Source organism: Rhinolophus ferrumequinum, chromosome 8, assembly GCF_004115265.2.
Source record: "Rhinolophus ferrumequinum isolate MPI-CBG mRhiFer1 chromosome 8, mRhiFer1_v1.p, whole genome shotgun sequence".
NCBI classification, from domain to species: Eukaryota; Metazoa; Chordata; class Mammalia; order Chiroptera; family Rhinolophidae; genus Rhinolophus; species Rhinolophus ferrumequinum.
This window is the reverse complement of record NC_046291.1, coordinates 45,493,631-45,508,953: the sequence shown is the minus strand read 5'-3', so window position 1 is coordinate 45,508,953 and position 15,323 is coordinate 45,493,631. Positions and strand designations below refer to the sequence as shown.

Below are 15,323 nucleotides of genomic sequence, written 5' to 3'. Positions count from 1 at the left end.
AGGTAAACACTTTTATAATCTGGAAATTTACCCTCTCATATAATAGATGGAACTGAAGTTATGATTTTTGAAGAAATGAGGGGAAAATAGCCCAGTAATCTCTTTTTACATATCATCGGTATATAGCAATTTGAACACTCACTGACATTTACTCTTTAACTTAGTAAATAGACATTCTTTTTTATTGTTTCTCCTCCTCACTGATACTCAGCATCCTTACCGTTAAGTAGTTCTTGGCCTTGACTGTGTATTGGAACCACCTGAGAGAGATTTAAAACACTGCCAATGTATGGGTCTTACCTCCAAAGCTTATGATTTAATTAATCAGGAATGGGGCCTGTGGATCAGGATTTTTAACAGCTCCCAGTCATCATCAAATGATTCAAATGTGCAGCTCAAGTTGAGAACTACTAATATAAATAGTAAAAAACACATTTGTGAGTTTGAGAAAGAAGACTCATTCTAAAGGTTTAACTGTGATACTTTGAATTAGTTACAGATTTCGATGTATATATGTTATATCTGTTCCTAAGACCTTAGGTAATGGAGACTTAGTTATGTTACTAAATACCGTAGGCATTTCATGGACCAAGAAACATAACCAGATCATTATTTTATTGTAACTCTGCTCCTAAAATTATCTTATTCTTTTCTGGAATTCTGTAACACATTTGTACTTGGATCATAGCACCAGAATATTCAGTAGTGCTCCTGTCTTGGGGTAGGGCAGTGGGAGTATATAGTAATAAGTTTTAAAATTTATAACTTACCATCTTGGGCAGCAATCCTGGCCAAGTTTCTTAAAAGACAATTTGACACAGTAATAAAACTTCTGCCAAAATAATCTTTTGCAGAGCCAAAGTAACTTTATGTATGATAAACTGGTCCAGTGCATGAATTTATGAAATAAACAATTGTAACAGGTTATCTGTACTTCTGATATTTCTGTTTTCTCTAAAAACATACATAGAAGAAAGGAAGATTTTGTATAGCAAGTGGTAGAAATGCAGCTAGGCTCCAAATAATTTCTATTCCTACAAAATTTTATAATTTTTTTTTTAAAGCTTCTTCACAATAAAGTTCTTTATTTGGTTTCTATGGTGATTTAAAGTCACCTCACTTCTTGGTAATGTTCTTTCTTAAATAAATGTTTTTACAACTCAAGCAGTGTACTAATAAAGTAACTTGAAAGAAAATTCATGATTGGTTGATGAGAAGCTATCATGATGCTGTCAAGGATAAGGTAAGTCACTATGTTTATATCTGACATTATTGCTGTTTCTAATTAGCATATTACCTCTGGTTCAGAATCTACATCATTATACATCAGTACTCCACTTTACATAGCTCCTTAGTGTTATGTCTTCTAAATAGATGATTGGCAACCACAATAGCAAACACTACAGGAGAGGAAAATATGACCTCTTAAGAGGAAAGTGTCATCTACTGGGACTTGATGTCAGCCAATGAATATTCATTCAAATAAACATCTGTTACTTCCACAAACCATTGCAGTAAATCAGTTTTAAGAAGCTATACAGAGATGAATATCACATCATCTTCCATCACCCCAAATCAGTCTCTTTAAAATGGGATCCCTTTTGTTTGGATTGTCCATCACGCATACCACACTAAAACACATTGTAGTGACTTAGCTCAGGCAATTTAGAACCCACCTATATGCTCCTGACGTCAGTCCGTTACTGCATGTTTGCAGCACCTAAGTTATGAGGTTTATCTGGTCCTGTATTTGGAAATGCTCCAATGTTGATCCTTATTTTTAGTCTTTAACAAGTGCTTGTAGCAAATTGACTATTTGTGCACACTTGTGGGCATGCACACACACATACATACATACATACATACATACATACATACATATATATGTATATAAATATGTATTTGTACTCTTTTACTAATTAGACTAAGTATGCTCAAGTTAAGTCATTAGTTCATGCATTGTTTGTACCAGACTAGACACAAATTGCCTGATGATGTTGAGAATTTTCTCTAGACAACTCCTGTAAATGATTATTATTTTTATATACTCACATGCTAAATGCACAAGTATAAATTATAAGTGATTTTTGTTCTTTACAGTTAAATGCACAAATATAACTTATCAGTGATTTAGTGTTCTTTTCAGAAACCCCAAAATTTCAGCATTTTATGAACTATCTCCTAGCCGACATTGGGCATAAATGAACTCTTGCTCTTATTATAAAGTGAGGTCTCTAATCAATGTTAAAATGTTCTTAAATCTAAATTTGGAGATATTTCTAAAATTTAAAAGAAAATTATAAATTTCCACATGACATGCTTTGTATTTAAGATTTGGCCGTCTCTTATAATATTGAAGTGATAGAGCACCAAGATTTATTTTCATAATCTCTTACTTTTTATGGGTTAATCGACTTTGGGAGACTTTTCTTCTATTAAGAGTCACTAACCTGCATGTATCACACTTTAAGGAAAAATTTTTAAATAACTTCAGATGTTTTAATAGAAGTGCAGAGAGAGAGAGAGAGAGAGAGAGAGAGAGAGAGAATATATACATTTGATTTAATTAATAAAACAATTTAAAATGTAGTCAACATAACAGGCTAAAAGGGACAGTAGAGAAAAGGGACAAAGAGAATAGCATAAAGAAAGAAAATGAACTACCCTGTTTCCCCAAAAATAAGACCTAGTCGGACAATCAGCTCTAATGCATCTTTTGGAGCAAAAATTAAAACCCGCTATTTACATTATATTATATTATATTATATTATATTATATTATATTATATTATATATTATATTATATTAAGGTCTGGTCTTATAGTCAAATAAGACTGGGTCTTACATTAATTTTTGCTCCAAAAGACACATCAGAGCTGATTGTCTGGCTAGGTCTTATTTTTGGGGAAACATGGTAGACAGACATTGGCAGGAGAAAAGTTGCCCAGAAAGATGAGAAATCATTTTTTATTTTTACAGGAGATTCCTTACATATCTCACTCTTATTGGACTGTCTCTGTTAACCCCACCATCCAGAGATTGTCCAAAAAGTAACCCCCCAGGGATGCCTAAAAACCAGCACTTCCCCGTTCTTTACTGGCTATCAACATCTTCAGCCTGTTCCAGAGGTCCCAATTCTTTCCCTTCTGACTATGGAGCCAACGATGCTCTTAGTTCCTTCTTCTCCCTTCCATCCCCTCCCTTGGAATGCCACCTATTTATTTAGAAGTGGCATAACATAGCAGTAAAGAGCATGGGTTTCCCGGCCAGAGTCCATCATTTACTAGTCATGTGACCTTGAGCCAATCCCTTTACTTCTGTGCCTTAGTTTTCTCCTCTGTAACATTAATATAACCACAGTACCTGTCTCATTGGAGCTATTAAGAGTGTTAAATGAGTTAATGTATATAAAGTACAGCATAAAAGACAAATGTTACAGAAGTGTTTACCTTGAGCTTCAACAGAGCACTAGACACTGGGTATACAGCTTTGATGTCGAGGAGTCATCCCCAAACAATATCTGAAGTATTACAGGTTTATTCTACTTTATTCTACTTTTAAAAAGGGGGGTAACTTGCTACAATGCAAAAATAACAATAATTCAACTGCTGCTTTTTTCACCCATAGAATTAGCCTAAGCTAGAACTTGACTTCCATCTATTCAACTGGAGTCTACTGCTTCAGAGCCTACTCCGTTTTTTGTTTTTAATTTTGTGTGTGTGTGTGTTTTGAAGGGCATGCCATCTAAACTCAAAAATACACTTTTCTCGTCTGTTGAATAGGTACTCAATGTTTGTTTGGTTTGTTTGTTGAATAAGCATATAAATCCTTCTTTTATATCCTCTGGCTTCTCCTCTAATGTATTTGAAGACAATAAAGTCATAAAAGGCTGCTTATTACATGAAGAATAGATGAATGAAATTCTGCCATTGATTTTTCAGTCAGGAAACTCCTGCTCCTGGACCTTGAAACCCTCTCCCTTAAACCATAGTGCTAGATTATAAACTCTTTAGAGCACAGATGGTTTCATAGTTCGTTTGGCACCTATCTTCTAGCCCTCTGCTGTGTCTTTTAAAAGATACTTATTACATTCGTTACATGAGTAAATAAAGTCTCGGATATGTAAATAATTGTATTTCCTAAGTTTTATTATGTAGGGGGTTTTAATATGTGGCCAAAATGGCTATCAGTAAGTTATGGACTTTTTAAAAATTTTTTTTCCCTAGGGACAAGAAAACAAAAATAAGTTTAGAATTAAGCTGACCAGGAAGTAGATATCTCACCTGATGTAAACAACCTTATTAAAAATGACACTGATTATTTTCTTTATAAAATTCCAAACAACTAGAACTACTAGTATATTTTTCCGCCACTTAAACTGACAGCTGTTTTGGGTGCATATATATTCATATAACCAAAATAACTGAGGGTGGGGTGAGGTAGGGTGGCTTGTTACAGTAGCCTTTGTATAAGAAAGACATTCACATTTTTAAAGGCCAAATTGAATTTTAACGGTTCATCAACTTGTATGGATACGTATGACCTTAAATCATTTCTAGCCTAAGTCTTGCCATTAAGCAATATGAATGTTTAAAAAAGCACTACTAGCCATGTTAGTTAATTCCGTTTGTTCAACAGCACTTCCTTATACAATAGCATAAATCGTAGAGATTCCAGAATTGGAAAAAACCTCCAGACTCTTTCATTTTGCTGATGAGGAATCTGGTATCGTAGAAGGCTGAAGCAATGTAATCTAGAACTAGAACCCAGGTGCCAGGTTTCTGGATCAATGACCAATATGTTCTGAGTAAGAGCTAGAGAAAGTTGGACCAAATATATAACAGTTTTATTTTTCTATCAGTCCTTTTCAATAGCTCTGCCAATGGGTCTGAGATCGATTGAGGTTGATTGACTTTAATCTTAATTGCTAGCATTTAGCTTTGTAGAACACATAACTTGATCTCTTCTATGTAGACATTTTATAAAGCAGGTGAGAAAAATGTTGCAACCCTATGTATTTTAGAAAAGAACATAAGCCAATATTCATTCTCTGACCATGGTTCTATAAATAGTTTGGTGAGGAAATGTGGTCATTGTTCTTCTGACATGTATGTCAGATGTTAGGGGCACATACCTAACACCCTTAATTTATTTGTCCTTTAACCTATTGTCCTTTACTTAACTGTATGCTTGGCCTCTGCTACTTTTCATGAAAATCAGATCTATAAATATACGAGGTCAGACAATTAAGTTCGCGAACTCATCCTAGAAAAGGTGCTACATACCTCACTGCTGAATATCACTATGGTCACCTTCCAAGAACTCCTCTTTGGAAACTATGCACCAATGCCAGTGCCTAGTCCACCCTTCAGAGCAATTTTGGAACTCTTTTTCTGGAATGGCCATCAGAGCTGTTGTCATATTACCCTTGATATCCTGAATGTCATCAAAATGTCTTCCTTTCAATATTTCCTTTATCTTCAGTAAAGAAAGAAGTCACTGGTTGCCAGATCAGGTGACGGTAGCGGGGCGGGGGGGGGGGGTTTCAATAGTTATTTGTTTACTGGCTACAAACTCCCTCACAGACAATGCCATGTGAGCTGGTGCATTGTCGTGATGCAAGAGGCATGAATTGTTGGCGCAAAGTTCAGTTCGTCTAACTTTTTCGCGCAGCCTTTCAGCACTTCCAAATAGTAAACTTGGTTAACAGTTTTTCCAGTTGGTACAAATTCATAATGAATAATCCCTCGGTTATCAAAAAAGGTCAGCTAATTTGTTGCAACAAGTTTGCGAACTTAGTTGTCAGACCTTGTATTAGGCAGTGTAAAAAACAATTATGTTTTGAGTTGTTGTTGTTGTTATTCTATAACATTCCTTCAATTGAATTTGAGTGTGAAGGTAACTTGGCCATCCATTCATTGAGAAATTATTTACTAAATATTATACACCAGGCACTGTATTAGGCACAAAAACAGATATGGTCCCTGCCCTCATTCTAGTAGGGGGAGAAAAATATTAAAGAAATAATCACACAAATTTATTTAGAAATGGTGATAAGTATTGTATAATACAAATTGTATTATGAGTGATTATAACAGAACTACCAAATTTATATCATTGTATCAGAGAAGATCTATCTCATGGTTATGAACAAGGGTGAGGAAAGACTGTTACACTATGAGGAAAGAACTATCTGATGACATCCTTTTAACATCTCTACAGGAGCTTGGGAAACTGGACTATATGCCCTGGTAGATATAACATTATAGTGGAATAGGAACAGAATTCCAGTTCTGTCTCCAGTTCTGTCAAGAGCTACCTTTAAGACTTTAGGGAAGTCATTTAGTGTCACTGAGACTCAATTTCACTGGTCAAAAAAGTCTAGTATTTCAATATCCTTTTCTTGTATTATATGTACTGGTACTGAGTGGTCACTCATTACTTTATGAATCCAAGTTGGGTATGCTACTTACTGCCACCACACACTGAGTATATATTCTTACTGAAAATTACCTTCTGTTTTTTTGACCCACTCACATCACTCTGATGTTTGCTCAAAATCTGAGTTATTTTAGGATATTATAATCCAGAGAAGTTAGAATCATACGCACTTTGACATTTTACCAGGCATACCTTTGAGATCTTTTATAAATTATGATAAACCTCTAGAATTTGGACCTAAGAAAAAACTAAAGTATAACTCTCAAAAACTTAATTAACATCCTCATTTAAAAATACTGTTTTACTTCTTTAGTTAAAAAGACATTCACCTAAAATGTGAACTTGTTTATCCTGTCAAATTAAAGCATATCATTTATTATTGAATCTCTTCCAATGAGATAACCACTTGTACAATATAGAAAAGGTGGCCAGAATCACAAGTAAGCAGGTCCTTAACCCAAAATGAGTGTTTTTACAATCATATCGTGTATACAATGTTTTCTGAAACAGAAAAAATACGCTTAACCTGATTTCACACACAAGATACTCCAAAGCATCTTAGAAAAATTTAAATGACGTAATATTAAGTAAAACTATCAGTTAAAGAGATGATGCACAACATCTTTTGTTAGTCTTACTAACTATTCAAAACAGAAGCTGATCTCATAGAAAGGGATTTAAACCAAGAGGTGAAATTGATGATAAAAATGATAGTTATAATACTCACTGTTTTATATTCATGTATATTCCACTGAGTGAATGGACCATAATTTACTAAAGCACAGCCCTTATGTTGGACAGTTTGAGTGGTTTCCGTATTTATATAGTATAAATTACACTGGGATAAACATTGTCAAGCATATGGCATTTTTTAATATTTTGGATTATTTCCTTAGAATAGATTCCCAGAAGTAGAATTACTAGGTTAAAGGGTATGAACATTTTTATGATTCTTGAAACACATTGCCAAATTGCTTTCCAAAAAAAGCTTATAGCAATTTACAATGCCACCAGCAATATAGAAAAGTGCCCTTCTCGTAATATTCTCACAGGTATTTGGCATCATACAGTTTTTAGACTTGAAAACTTTGTGGACAAGAATGTAGTACCTCATTTTAATATACATTTCTTAGATTTTATTTTTAAGGCAACATACAGTTCAATAACCTCAAATTTCTGACATGTCCTTTAACTGTCTATGATGATTTGATATTTTTATGTCTATACAGAATTATATGTGATATATATTAGTCCTTTTTTATAGTACAAGCTGTTTTGTCTCTTTTGTTGTTTCAACTTGGTGCATGTAGGTGTATGTGTGTCGGGAAACATATTGAGGGTTCGATTTTTGTACCTGGTCAAACACGTGTTTTCTTCTGTGACTTTTTTTCTGTTGGTTTTTAGTGTAGCATATCATAAGTCCTTTCTGTCTACATTAAGTGCTCAAATTATTCTAATTTTTCTAAGGAGTGACATTTAAAAAAACTTAACTCTTGAATTCATCTGTAATTTACGAGTACGCTGATGTATGATATATGTCATGCTTCTAAATGTGAGCTTGTCTATATTGGTAACTAGTTACCTCAATATCACTAATTGAATAAGCCTTTGTTTTTCTGTATTTTAGGTAAAGTTTCATTTGCTATATATTAAATCACCTAGTTCTTGGTTACTTCTTCTGTCTCAGCGATCTATCTATCTTTCCTTGTGCTAGACCTTATTGTTTTAATCAAGTCCCTCACATGAATTTTTAAGGATTTAAAAAATGGTCTTGCCTATTTTTTTATATCAATCTTATAATTTTCACAAATTCTAAAACAGTCCACTTGAATTTTCATAATTTCTTTTAATTTATAAAATAACTTAATTAAAAACCTGTTAAAACAGTATTTATTTTAACCAAATGTACACCTTTCCATTTAGTCACATCTTTTTCTTCTTGTTTTTAAAGTAGTACTTGTTTATTAAGAAAATTAGAAAAGAACTAAATATAGAAATAATGAAAAAGCTTATTCATAGTTGTTCTAAACTATACGCATAATTAATTTAACCTTTTAGAATATGTTCCTTTCAGATATTTTTGTCTTGCTAGCTGTAAAGATGCCGTGCATTCATTGGCAAATATTTATTGAGCACTTACTTTGTGCCAGATACCTTGCTAGGCATTGAAGTCAGGCTCTGACTTCACAAAATAGAAAAATCCTGCCCTCATTAACATTTTATTATAATCCATTTGTGTATTTTTGCATACTCTTCATGTGTATTAGTTTAAGAATTGCAAATTTCATTGTATGGGTGAATCAGTTTGTGTAATCATTTTCCTATAGTTGGACTTTTCCAATTTTTCTATGTTGTTTTTTTCACATTTAGAATGTTTCCTTAAGATACATTTCTTGAAATGGAGAAATTTGGTTAAAGGGTATAAACACATTTAAGGCTCTTGATACCAACTTCCAAACTGCTTTTCAAAAGGCTTGTACCAGTTTTCACTGCCACTAAAAATGGACAAAAGGAATTTATTTTATACCAATTTGCCAACAAAAATTGTTTTGTTGTTTTGATAGGTATCTAATTTTAATTTTCCTTTTTGATAACTAGCAAGGTTTTGTTTGTTTTTTACTAAGATTAATTAAATGTATTTCTTTTAAAAATTTTCTGATCATGCCTTTTGCCCTATTAAGGTGCTTATGTTTTCATTTAACGGTATGAGCTTTTTATGGAATAAAGACGTGAACCCTTTTTGATATTTACCCTCCCTCAGAATTACCTCAAAGAAGAAAAGCAGGAAATGATCTCAGTTTTGCCCTGAAGTCCTTGAAGTCAGAGGCTTAAGCACCTTTCCATTTCCAGAGCCCATCCTAGGGTCTGGTACACAGCAGGTTTTCCATACATGATACAATGGAGGAATGTAGTGATGTCAGCAGAGCATTGGAATCTGGGGGTCCAGAGAGAGACACTGAAACTAACAGTGCAAACATGGCTTCTTAAACTAAGCTGGGGCCAAGAAATGACTTCCTAGTAAAACAATCCCGTTTCTCATGGGTAGAAAGAGAACATTTTATAGCCAGAGGACAAAAGGATACAAGTAATTGGGTAGCATCTGAAATAGCCTGAAAAAAAGAAAGGGGTAAAATGAAGGGATAGGGAGAAAAGTCATTGAGTGAAGGAGACAAACAATGCACTCTGAAATCAACAAAATAATTAAGTGTTTATTCTATATCCATTATGTGTGAGGTATGCTGCTGGCCATGGTGGATGATTAAAAAGATCTGTAGCCTCACTGTAACTTATATAATCATTCAATTTAGAAATTTCTTAGGCAATTAATGATACAATCCTGTAGAATTCTTGGACATACACGGATATACTTATGTACATATGTAACACTGAGACACATTGAACGCTCAGGAAAAAAAGCATTTCCCAAACTGGGGAGTTTAAAGGATTCTGGGGCCTTCTTTGTTTGCTCTTATGACAGCTCCCTTTGGTCACAAAATTTGAGGGAAAAGGGTGAGAAGAGGTAATTGTGCCAATAGCTGTTATAATTTGATTTAGTATCTTTCCTCTTACCTCTGACTCTCAGAGTTGTGAAAGAGAAGCTGGCAGGACCCACACCAAGAGAAAAATAGGAGACAGAGGGGGAACGATCTTCTTGTAGTAGCTGGTGTTTGCTTTGTGGTACTATTTTGAGAAGTCATATGGGAAATATTATACGCTTTATGAAATAATTTGCATTAGGTCAAATTTGTACACCCTCAGGGGATGTACTATAAATCTGATCCCTAATTTCAAGGGTAGACATGACAAAAAACAAGAGAGAAAATTATTACCAAAGAGGGTGTCCTCTGAGGAAGTGATGTAATGATGTAGGATCTATGGGCAATTTCTGGGTGTGGGCTGGGATCGTGTCTTGTGAAGCCGAAGAATGGACACATGGACCAGGGAGAGGCAAAGAGTTGTGAAGGAAGATAGTTTACTAGAGGCAGGAGAAAGGTTGCAGCTCCCGAGCAGGAGGGGATCCCGAAACTGGGAAGCCTAGTGACTGAGGCAAAAGTTCTTGCTTTTATACCTTCCCTTGCGTCTGCTTGCGGAAGGGGTCTTCTAATGGAATTTATCTATCAGGTTTGTCCCGTTTGTCCATCCTGAAGGGATGAACGAAATAACCCTTTCCTAGCTATCAGATCTGCTCCTTTGTCCAGCCAAAAGGGATTTGAGATAATTTATTAATCTTAGGTGTGTTCTCTTATCTTTGTCCTGGAGTGAAGGAGACATTCCAGAACCCGGAGTTTCAGGATATGGCTGCTTTTTGTTTATTCCACCAGGGACCCCCCTGTCTACCTAGCAACATGCTAACTAACCTGTTTCAGAAGAACTTCATATTAGAAACAATGCATAACTTACACGTTGCTTCTGTTCAAGATGATGTTGCATTACATTGGCGGAGAGCTGTGAGCTGGCAAGAATCACTTGAATGACCCCTTTAGTCATGTGAATAAAGGTAACAGGACACCTGATATTGCGAGGGCAGGCCACTACTCTCCCTAACCTTACAGAGCTATTCATTCTCTTTATGGTGACTTTAACAATATGGTAAGTACTATTGAACACCTATTATTTCCAGGTATTTTGCCAAGAGCATTATCTATATTATCACCTATTGATCCCTCTGGCCCAGTTGATTGTTACTTCTTTTAACCCACACCCCATGACCCCAAACTGAATGAATAATCCATTACTAATTATTAATTGATAATTAATAATGTTCCACTCATTCTGTTCACTCCTTTAATGCAGCACTGCTCATCCTGTAGTCTACTGGTACATATCTGGCTGTCCCACTACCCAAAGAGCTCAGGAACAGCAGCACCCATATTTCATTCCAATTGCCCAGCATTTGGTAGTTCCTAAGTATTCTGTTGAGAGAATGTTGAGTGGAACTCCATGACTTTAAACTCATGGAAGAATCATGGAATTTTTGAGCAAGAGGAATCAGAACATTTACTATAATCTTTTACCTATGAGAAAAATTAAGTTGGAACAAGTAACTTCCTTGAAGTCACATAAACTTGGTAGAATGATACTAGAATCCAGTTCCCTTGCTTTTCTTCTCTAGAAGATGCTAGCAAACCACAGCTCAATATCTTTATCTCCCAATCTCCTGGCCCTACCCAAATGCTATCAGCAACTGGCCTTTGGGCTTTCACGCTATTTCTGTGATGTTAAATTTCCTAAAAGAATTCATTTTTATATATAGCTTTCCTTTCATAGCAGCCCATTCCAAACAAAGTCCAAACTACAAATTGGCTGGCTTTTTGCTGTAGCATCACAGTGTAAAAGTTGGAGGGGACCTTCTGTCTATATTTTCACTAACAAGCTCTTTCCACAAGCTTTCTTTGATCTGGCCAAATCAAAATGCTTGTCAACACACACACCATACTCTTTCTTCACCATTTCTTGAGACATGCTGTTCATTCTGCCTGGAGTATCCTTCCTCCTTAACAACCTGGTGAACTTTAATGAACTGTTCTCCTCCTGGACTGGGAGTTTCTAGAACATAATGGGACCTTGGTGAACTTTAATGAACTGTTCTCCTCCTGGACTGGGAGTTTCTAGAACATAATGGGACCTTGGTGAACTTTAATGAACTGTTCTCCTCCTGGACTGGGAGTTTCTAGAACATAATGGGACCTTGCTTTAGTCATAGTGATCGAGTGAATTTTGTGTGCCCAGCACCGAGCAGAATAGCCCTCAATAAAGTTCACTGAATGACTGTGTCTTTGGAAAATTACAGAAATTTTTATCCTTCAGAGTTGTAAGCAACCCTCTACTGAAACTTTTGTTTGGAGGAAAAATAAGTAAATATGTTGGCTCACTCGGTTTTTTCCCCCCTTTAACTTTAGCTCATCTACTATTGACTCTGCCGTTCTCACTCCCTCTGTGAACTCCACCTTCTCCCAGCACTCCTGCCCCTGGATGCTTCTGGGAGAGGAATCCACAAATTCCTTTGGGGCTCCATCACTGGAGCAAGTTTTCAGTAGTTGGAGAAGTCTGGACTGCAAACAGGAAGTTTTTGTACTTCTGGCTTCTGTGTGCCTGGAGCAAAAACTGCCGAGTCCACCTGGACTGCAAGAGAGAATGATAGAAGAAAACTGACCTTCACTATCCCATCTGAAGCTTTTCTGTGTGGACATTCTGACCAAGTAGCACTCAGGGCTTCTCTTTCCAGAACTGGCACCTAGCATGCACGTCAGAACAGCTCTACAGTAAACTGTCAGGTTGGACCCTCCTAACTCCCCTCTCTCACTTTAAAAAACCTTGAGCGGGACATTCAAAAAATTATTTTGGATTTTTAAGTTTTCAAAGCATCTGAAGGCAGGGTGAGGGCCGAGGAGAAGCAGAGGCTGGTCCCATAGTCTCGAATTCCTTTTTTTCCTTCCTCAATGCCCAAGACCCCATCTTGCCCCTTTAGCTCACACGAGGGGCAAGAGGCAGCTTTCCTCGGCCTGCCTGGCCTTGTCATCGGTACCCATTAGTCTTCAGGTCAGCGGGGAACTCCCTACCATGCGCCCAGAGCCCTTGCCCACGCGTGGGGGCACCGGGGTGCACACCCGCCCCAGCGCCGGCAGAGGGGATGTGGCCAGCCTTGAGGATGACCTCGTTCCGCCCGCCCCGAAGGCACCCTGACCCACCCTGCGGGGTGGGTAGCCCAATGGGCAGCCTCGCTCTGGAGGCGGGCTCAGGCCGGAAGCCACCCCGCGGCACAGCAGCCCCGCGAGACGGCGCCCTCGCCCCCGCCCTCTCAGGCACGGGCTCCGCGGCCAAGGGCGGCAGGGGCCAGCCCGCTGGGTCCCCGCCGCGCTCTTTGTCCTGGCCGCGCGCGGGCGGACGCGTGCGCCCCCCAGGTGAACGGAGGCGCGGAGAGAGCGCGCGGGAGCGCGCGGGAACAGCTCGCGCCCGTTGACCGCCGGCGGCGCGCGCCCCTCCGCCAGGCAAGCAGCGAGCACGCGCGCCGCCGCCGCGCCCGCCCCTCCCCCCGCACTCGCCTCGGAACTTGCTGACTGCGCGGTCGGGAGGAGCCGAGCCGGGCGGCGGCGGCGGGAGGCCACAACGCGCGGGGGTCTCCCGCGTCCTCTCCGCCTCACCGGGAGCTCGCGCCCTCGCCCAGCCGAGCTCCCACCCCCCGTTTTTTCCGAAGGCGCTGGGCGGCGCCACCCTCCGGCCGGAGCCCGGCACTGCACAACCCCCTCCGACTTTCAATGTTCCACACTCCCCGGCCAGAGCCTCCTCGGCTTCTTTTTTTCCCTCCCCCCCCTTTCCCCCCCCCAGCTGCCTCCATTTCCTTAAGGAAGGGTATTTTTCTCTCTCCCTCCCCCACACCGTAGCGGCGCGGGAGCGGGCCGGGCGGGCGGCCGAGGTAAGGCGGCCGGGCCGGGGGGCCGCGTGGGGGGCGGCTGGGGCGGCGGCGGTGGGGGAGGGGGCGGGGGCGGGCAGCTTTGTTCGCGCCCGGCGCCCGCGCCTCCGGTGTCCGCGAGCCGCGGTGGGGCCGGCTGGGCTGCTCGCATCACTTGGCGCCCGGCGCGGCGAGCGCTGCCCGCGGCCCCCGCGCGGCCCTCCCCACAAAGGGCCGCGGAGCTGCGTGGCCGCCGCCGCCGGCCGCGGCTCGCCTCCTCGGACGCGGAAATTTGTTGCACTTCTTGGGGCTTTGTTTGTTTGTTTTTCTTCTGATTTTATTTTTTTCGTTATTTTGGACAAAATGTCGGTCCGTGATGTGAAAATTGAGCGAGCAACCTTGATGGTATTGGGAGCTTTGCAGAAGGTGCAGTTTGGATTCTGCTTTTTCCCAGGGTGGCAGCTCGGTCTTGGCCGGATGAATCTTCGCTGCTGGCTGTGGAAACGGCTAGAGCAGCTTGTTAGTTGATTTTTAAATTCCTAAGTGTTGTATTTAAAGGCTTACGTGCACAGAGGAGGAATCGCCACCTTAAATAAGCATATGGGCGATTAACAGGGTATGTTTTCCTCTCGGAAAGGGGATTTGGTAGCTTTGACCAGTGTCAGCGTGTAAATATTTAGACGTTATTAGTGACTTTTTAACATTTTTCAGCGAGATCTGTTATTTACTGTGTGTCATATGTTATTAATGTTCATTGCCTAAGTTCCCTGGCAAATCTGTTTCATGCCTTCTGAGAAAGTAGACAATTGATAGATTGTCCAAGGGATGGAAAAAAATGTGAGTGGGTTTTCTAACTTGAGTTCGGTAAATCCCTGAGCGCTGGCGTTGTGAGATACATCACCTCCCCTGTAACCTTGCTGTACGATGAGATAAGTGTGAACACTTTGAAGCGTTTTCATTAAAATATGGTTGTAGGTGAATATTAAGAGAAGAAAATGCTATGGGTTTATTTCTTAGACTTAACGTTTCCTTTCTTCCCCTTTTTTCTTTTTAAAAGTTTTCCAAGTAATAACTTCATCAAGATGTCCAGTGATAGGCAAAGGTCCGATGATGAGAGCCCCAGCACCAGCAGTGGTAGTTCAGATGCGGACCAGCGAGACCCAGCCGCTCCTGAGCCTGAAGAACAAGAAGAAAGAAAACCTTCTGCCACCCAGCAGAAGAAAAACACCAAACTCTCTAGCAAAACCACTGCTAAGTTATCCACTAGTGCTAAAAGGTAATGTATAAAAGAAGGATTAAACACGCTGTCAGGTTGTCTTCCAAATGGTTGGGCTTTTTTGTTGGTTTTACAGTTGTTGAAAAATATTTACTTCGTGATGTTTTATTTCTACTTGAATGAGTTGTCATTCTTTGAGTGGTATATAAGCCACCTCCCTAGAATTAATACTTTTAAGCAAACTCATTCTGTACTTTGGTAACTTCAGTAAGTGTCC

At 39.2% G+C, this 15,323-nt stretch overlaps 1 protein-coding gene across 6 annotated transcripts in view; it reads left to right on the top strand.

The window, feature by feature from the left end:
* Positions 1 to 13,231: 13,231 nt before the first annotated feature.
* UBE2E3 (ubiquitin conjugating enzyme E2 E3) overlaps positions 13,232 to 15,323 on the top strand; it is a 79,848-nt gene continuing 77,756 nt past the window's right edge. Inside the window, exons 1-2 of one of the 6 annotated variants that reach the window (XM_033112910.1) lie at positions 13,232 to 13,342; positions 14,888 to 15,106. In XM_033112910.1, the coding sequence (XP_032968801.1) occupies positions 14,913 to 15,106 (194 nt within the window). In that variant the 5' untranslated portion in view covers positions 13,232 to 13,342; positions 14,888 to 14,912. Of the gene's footprint in view, positions 13,430 to 13,455; positions 13,855 to 14,054; positions 14,257 to 14,284; positions 14,447 to 14,887; positions 15,107 to 15,323 lie in introns of those variants that run through there. The other 5 variants (XM_033112908.1, XM_033112905.1, XM_033112907.1 and 2 more) reach the window with 5 other exon arrangements.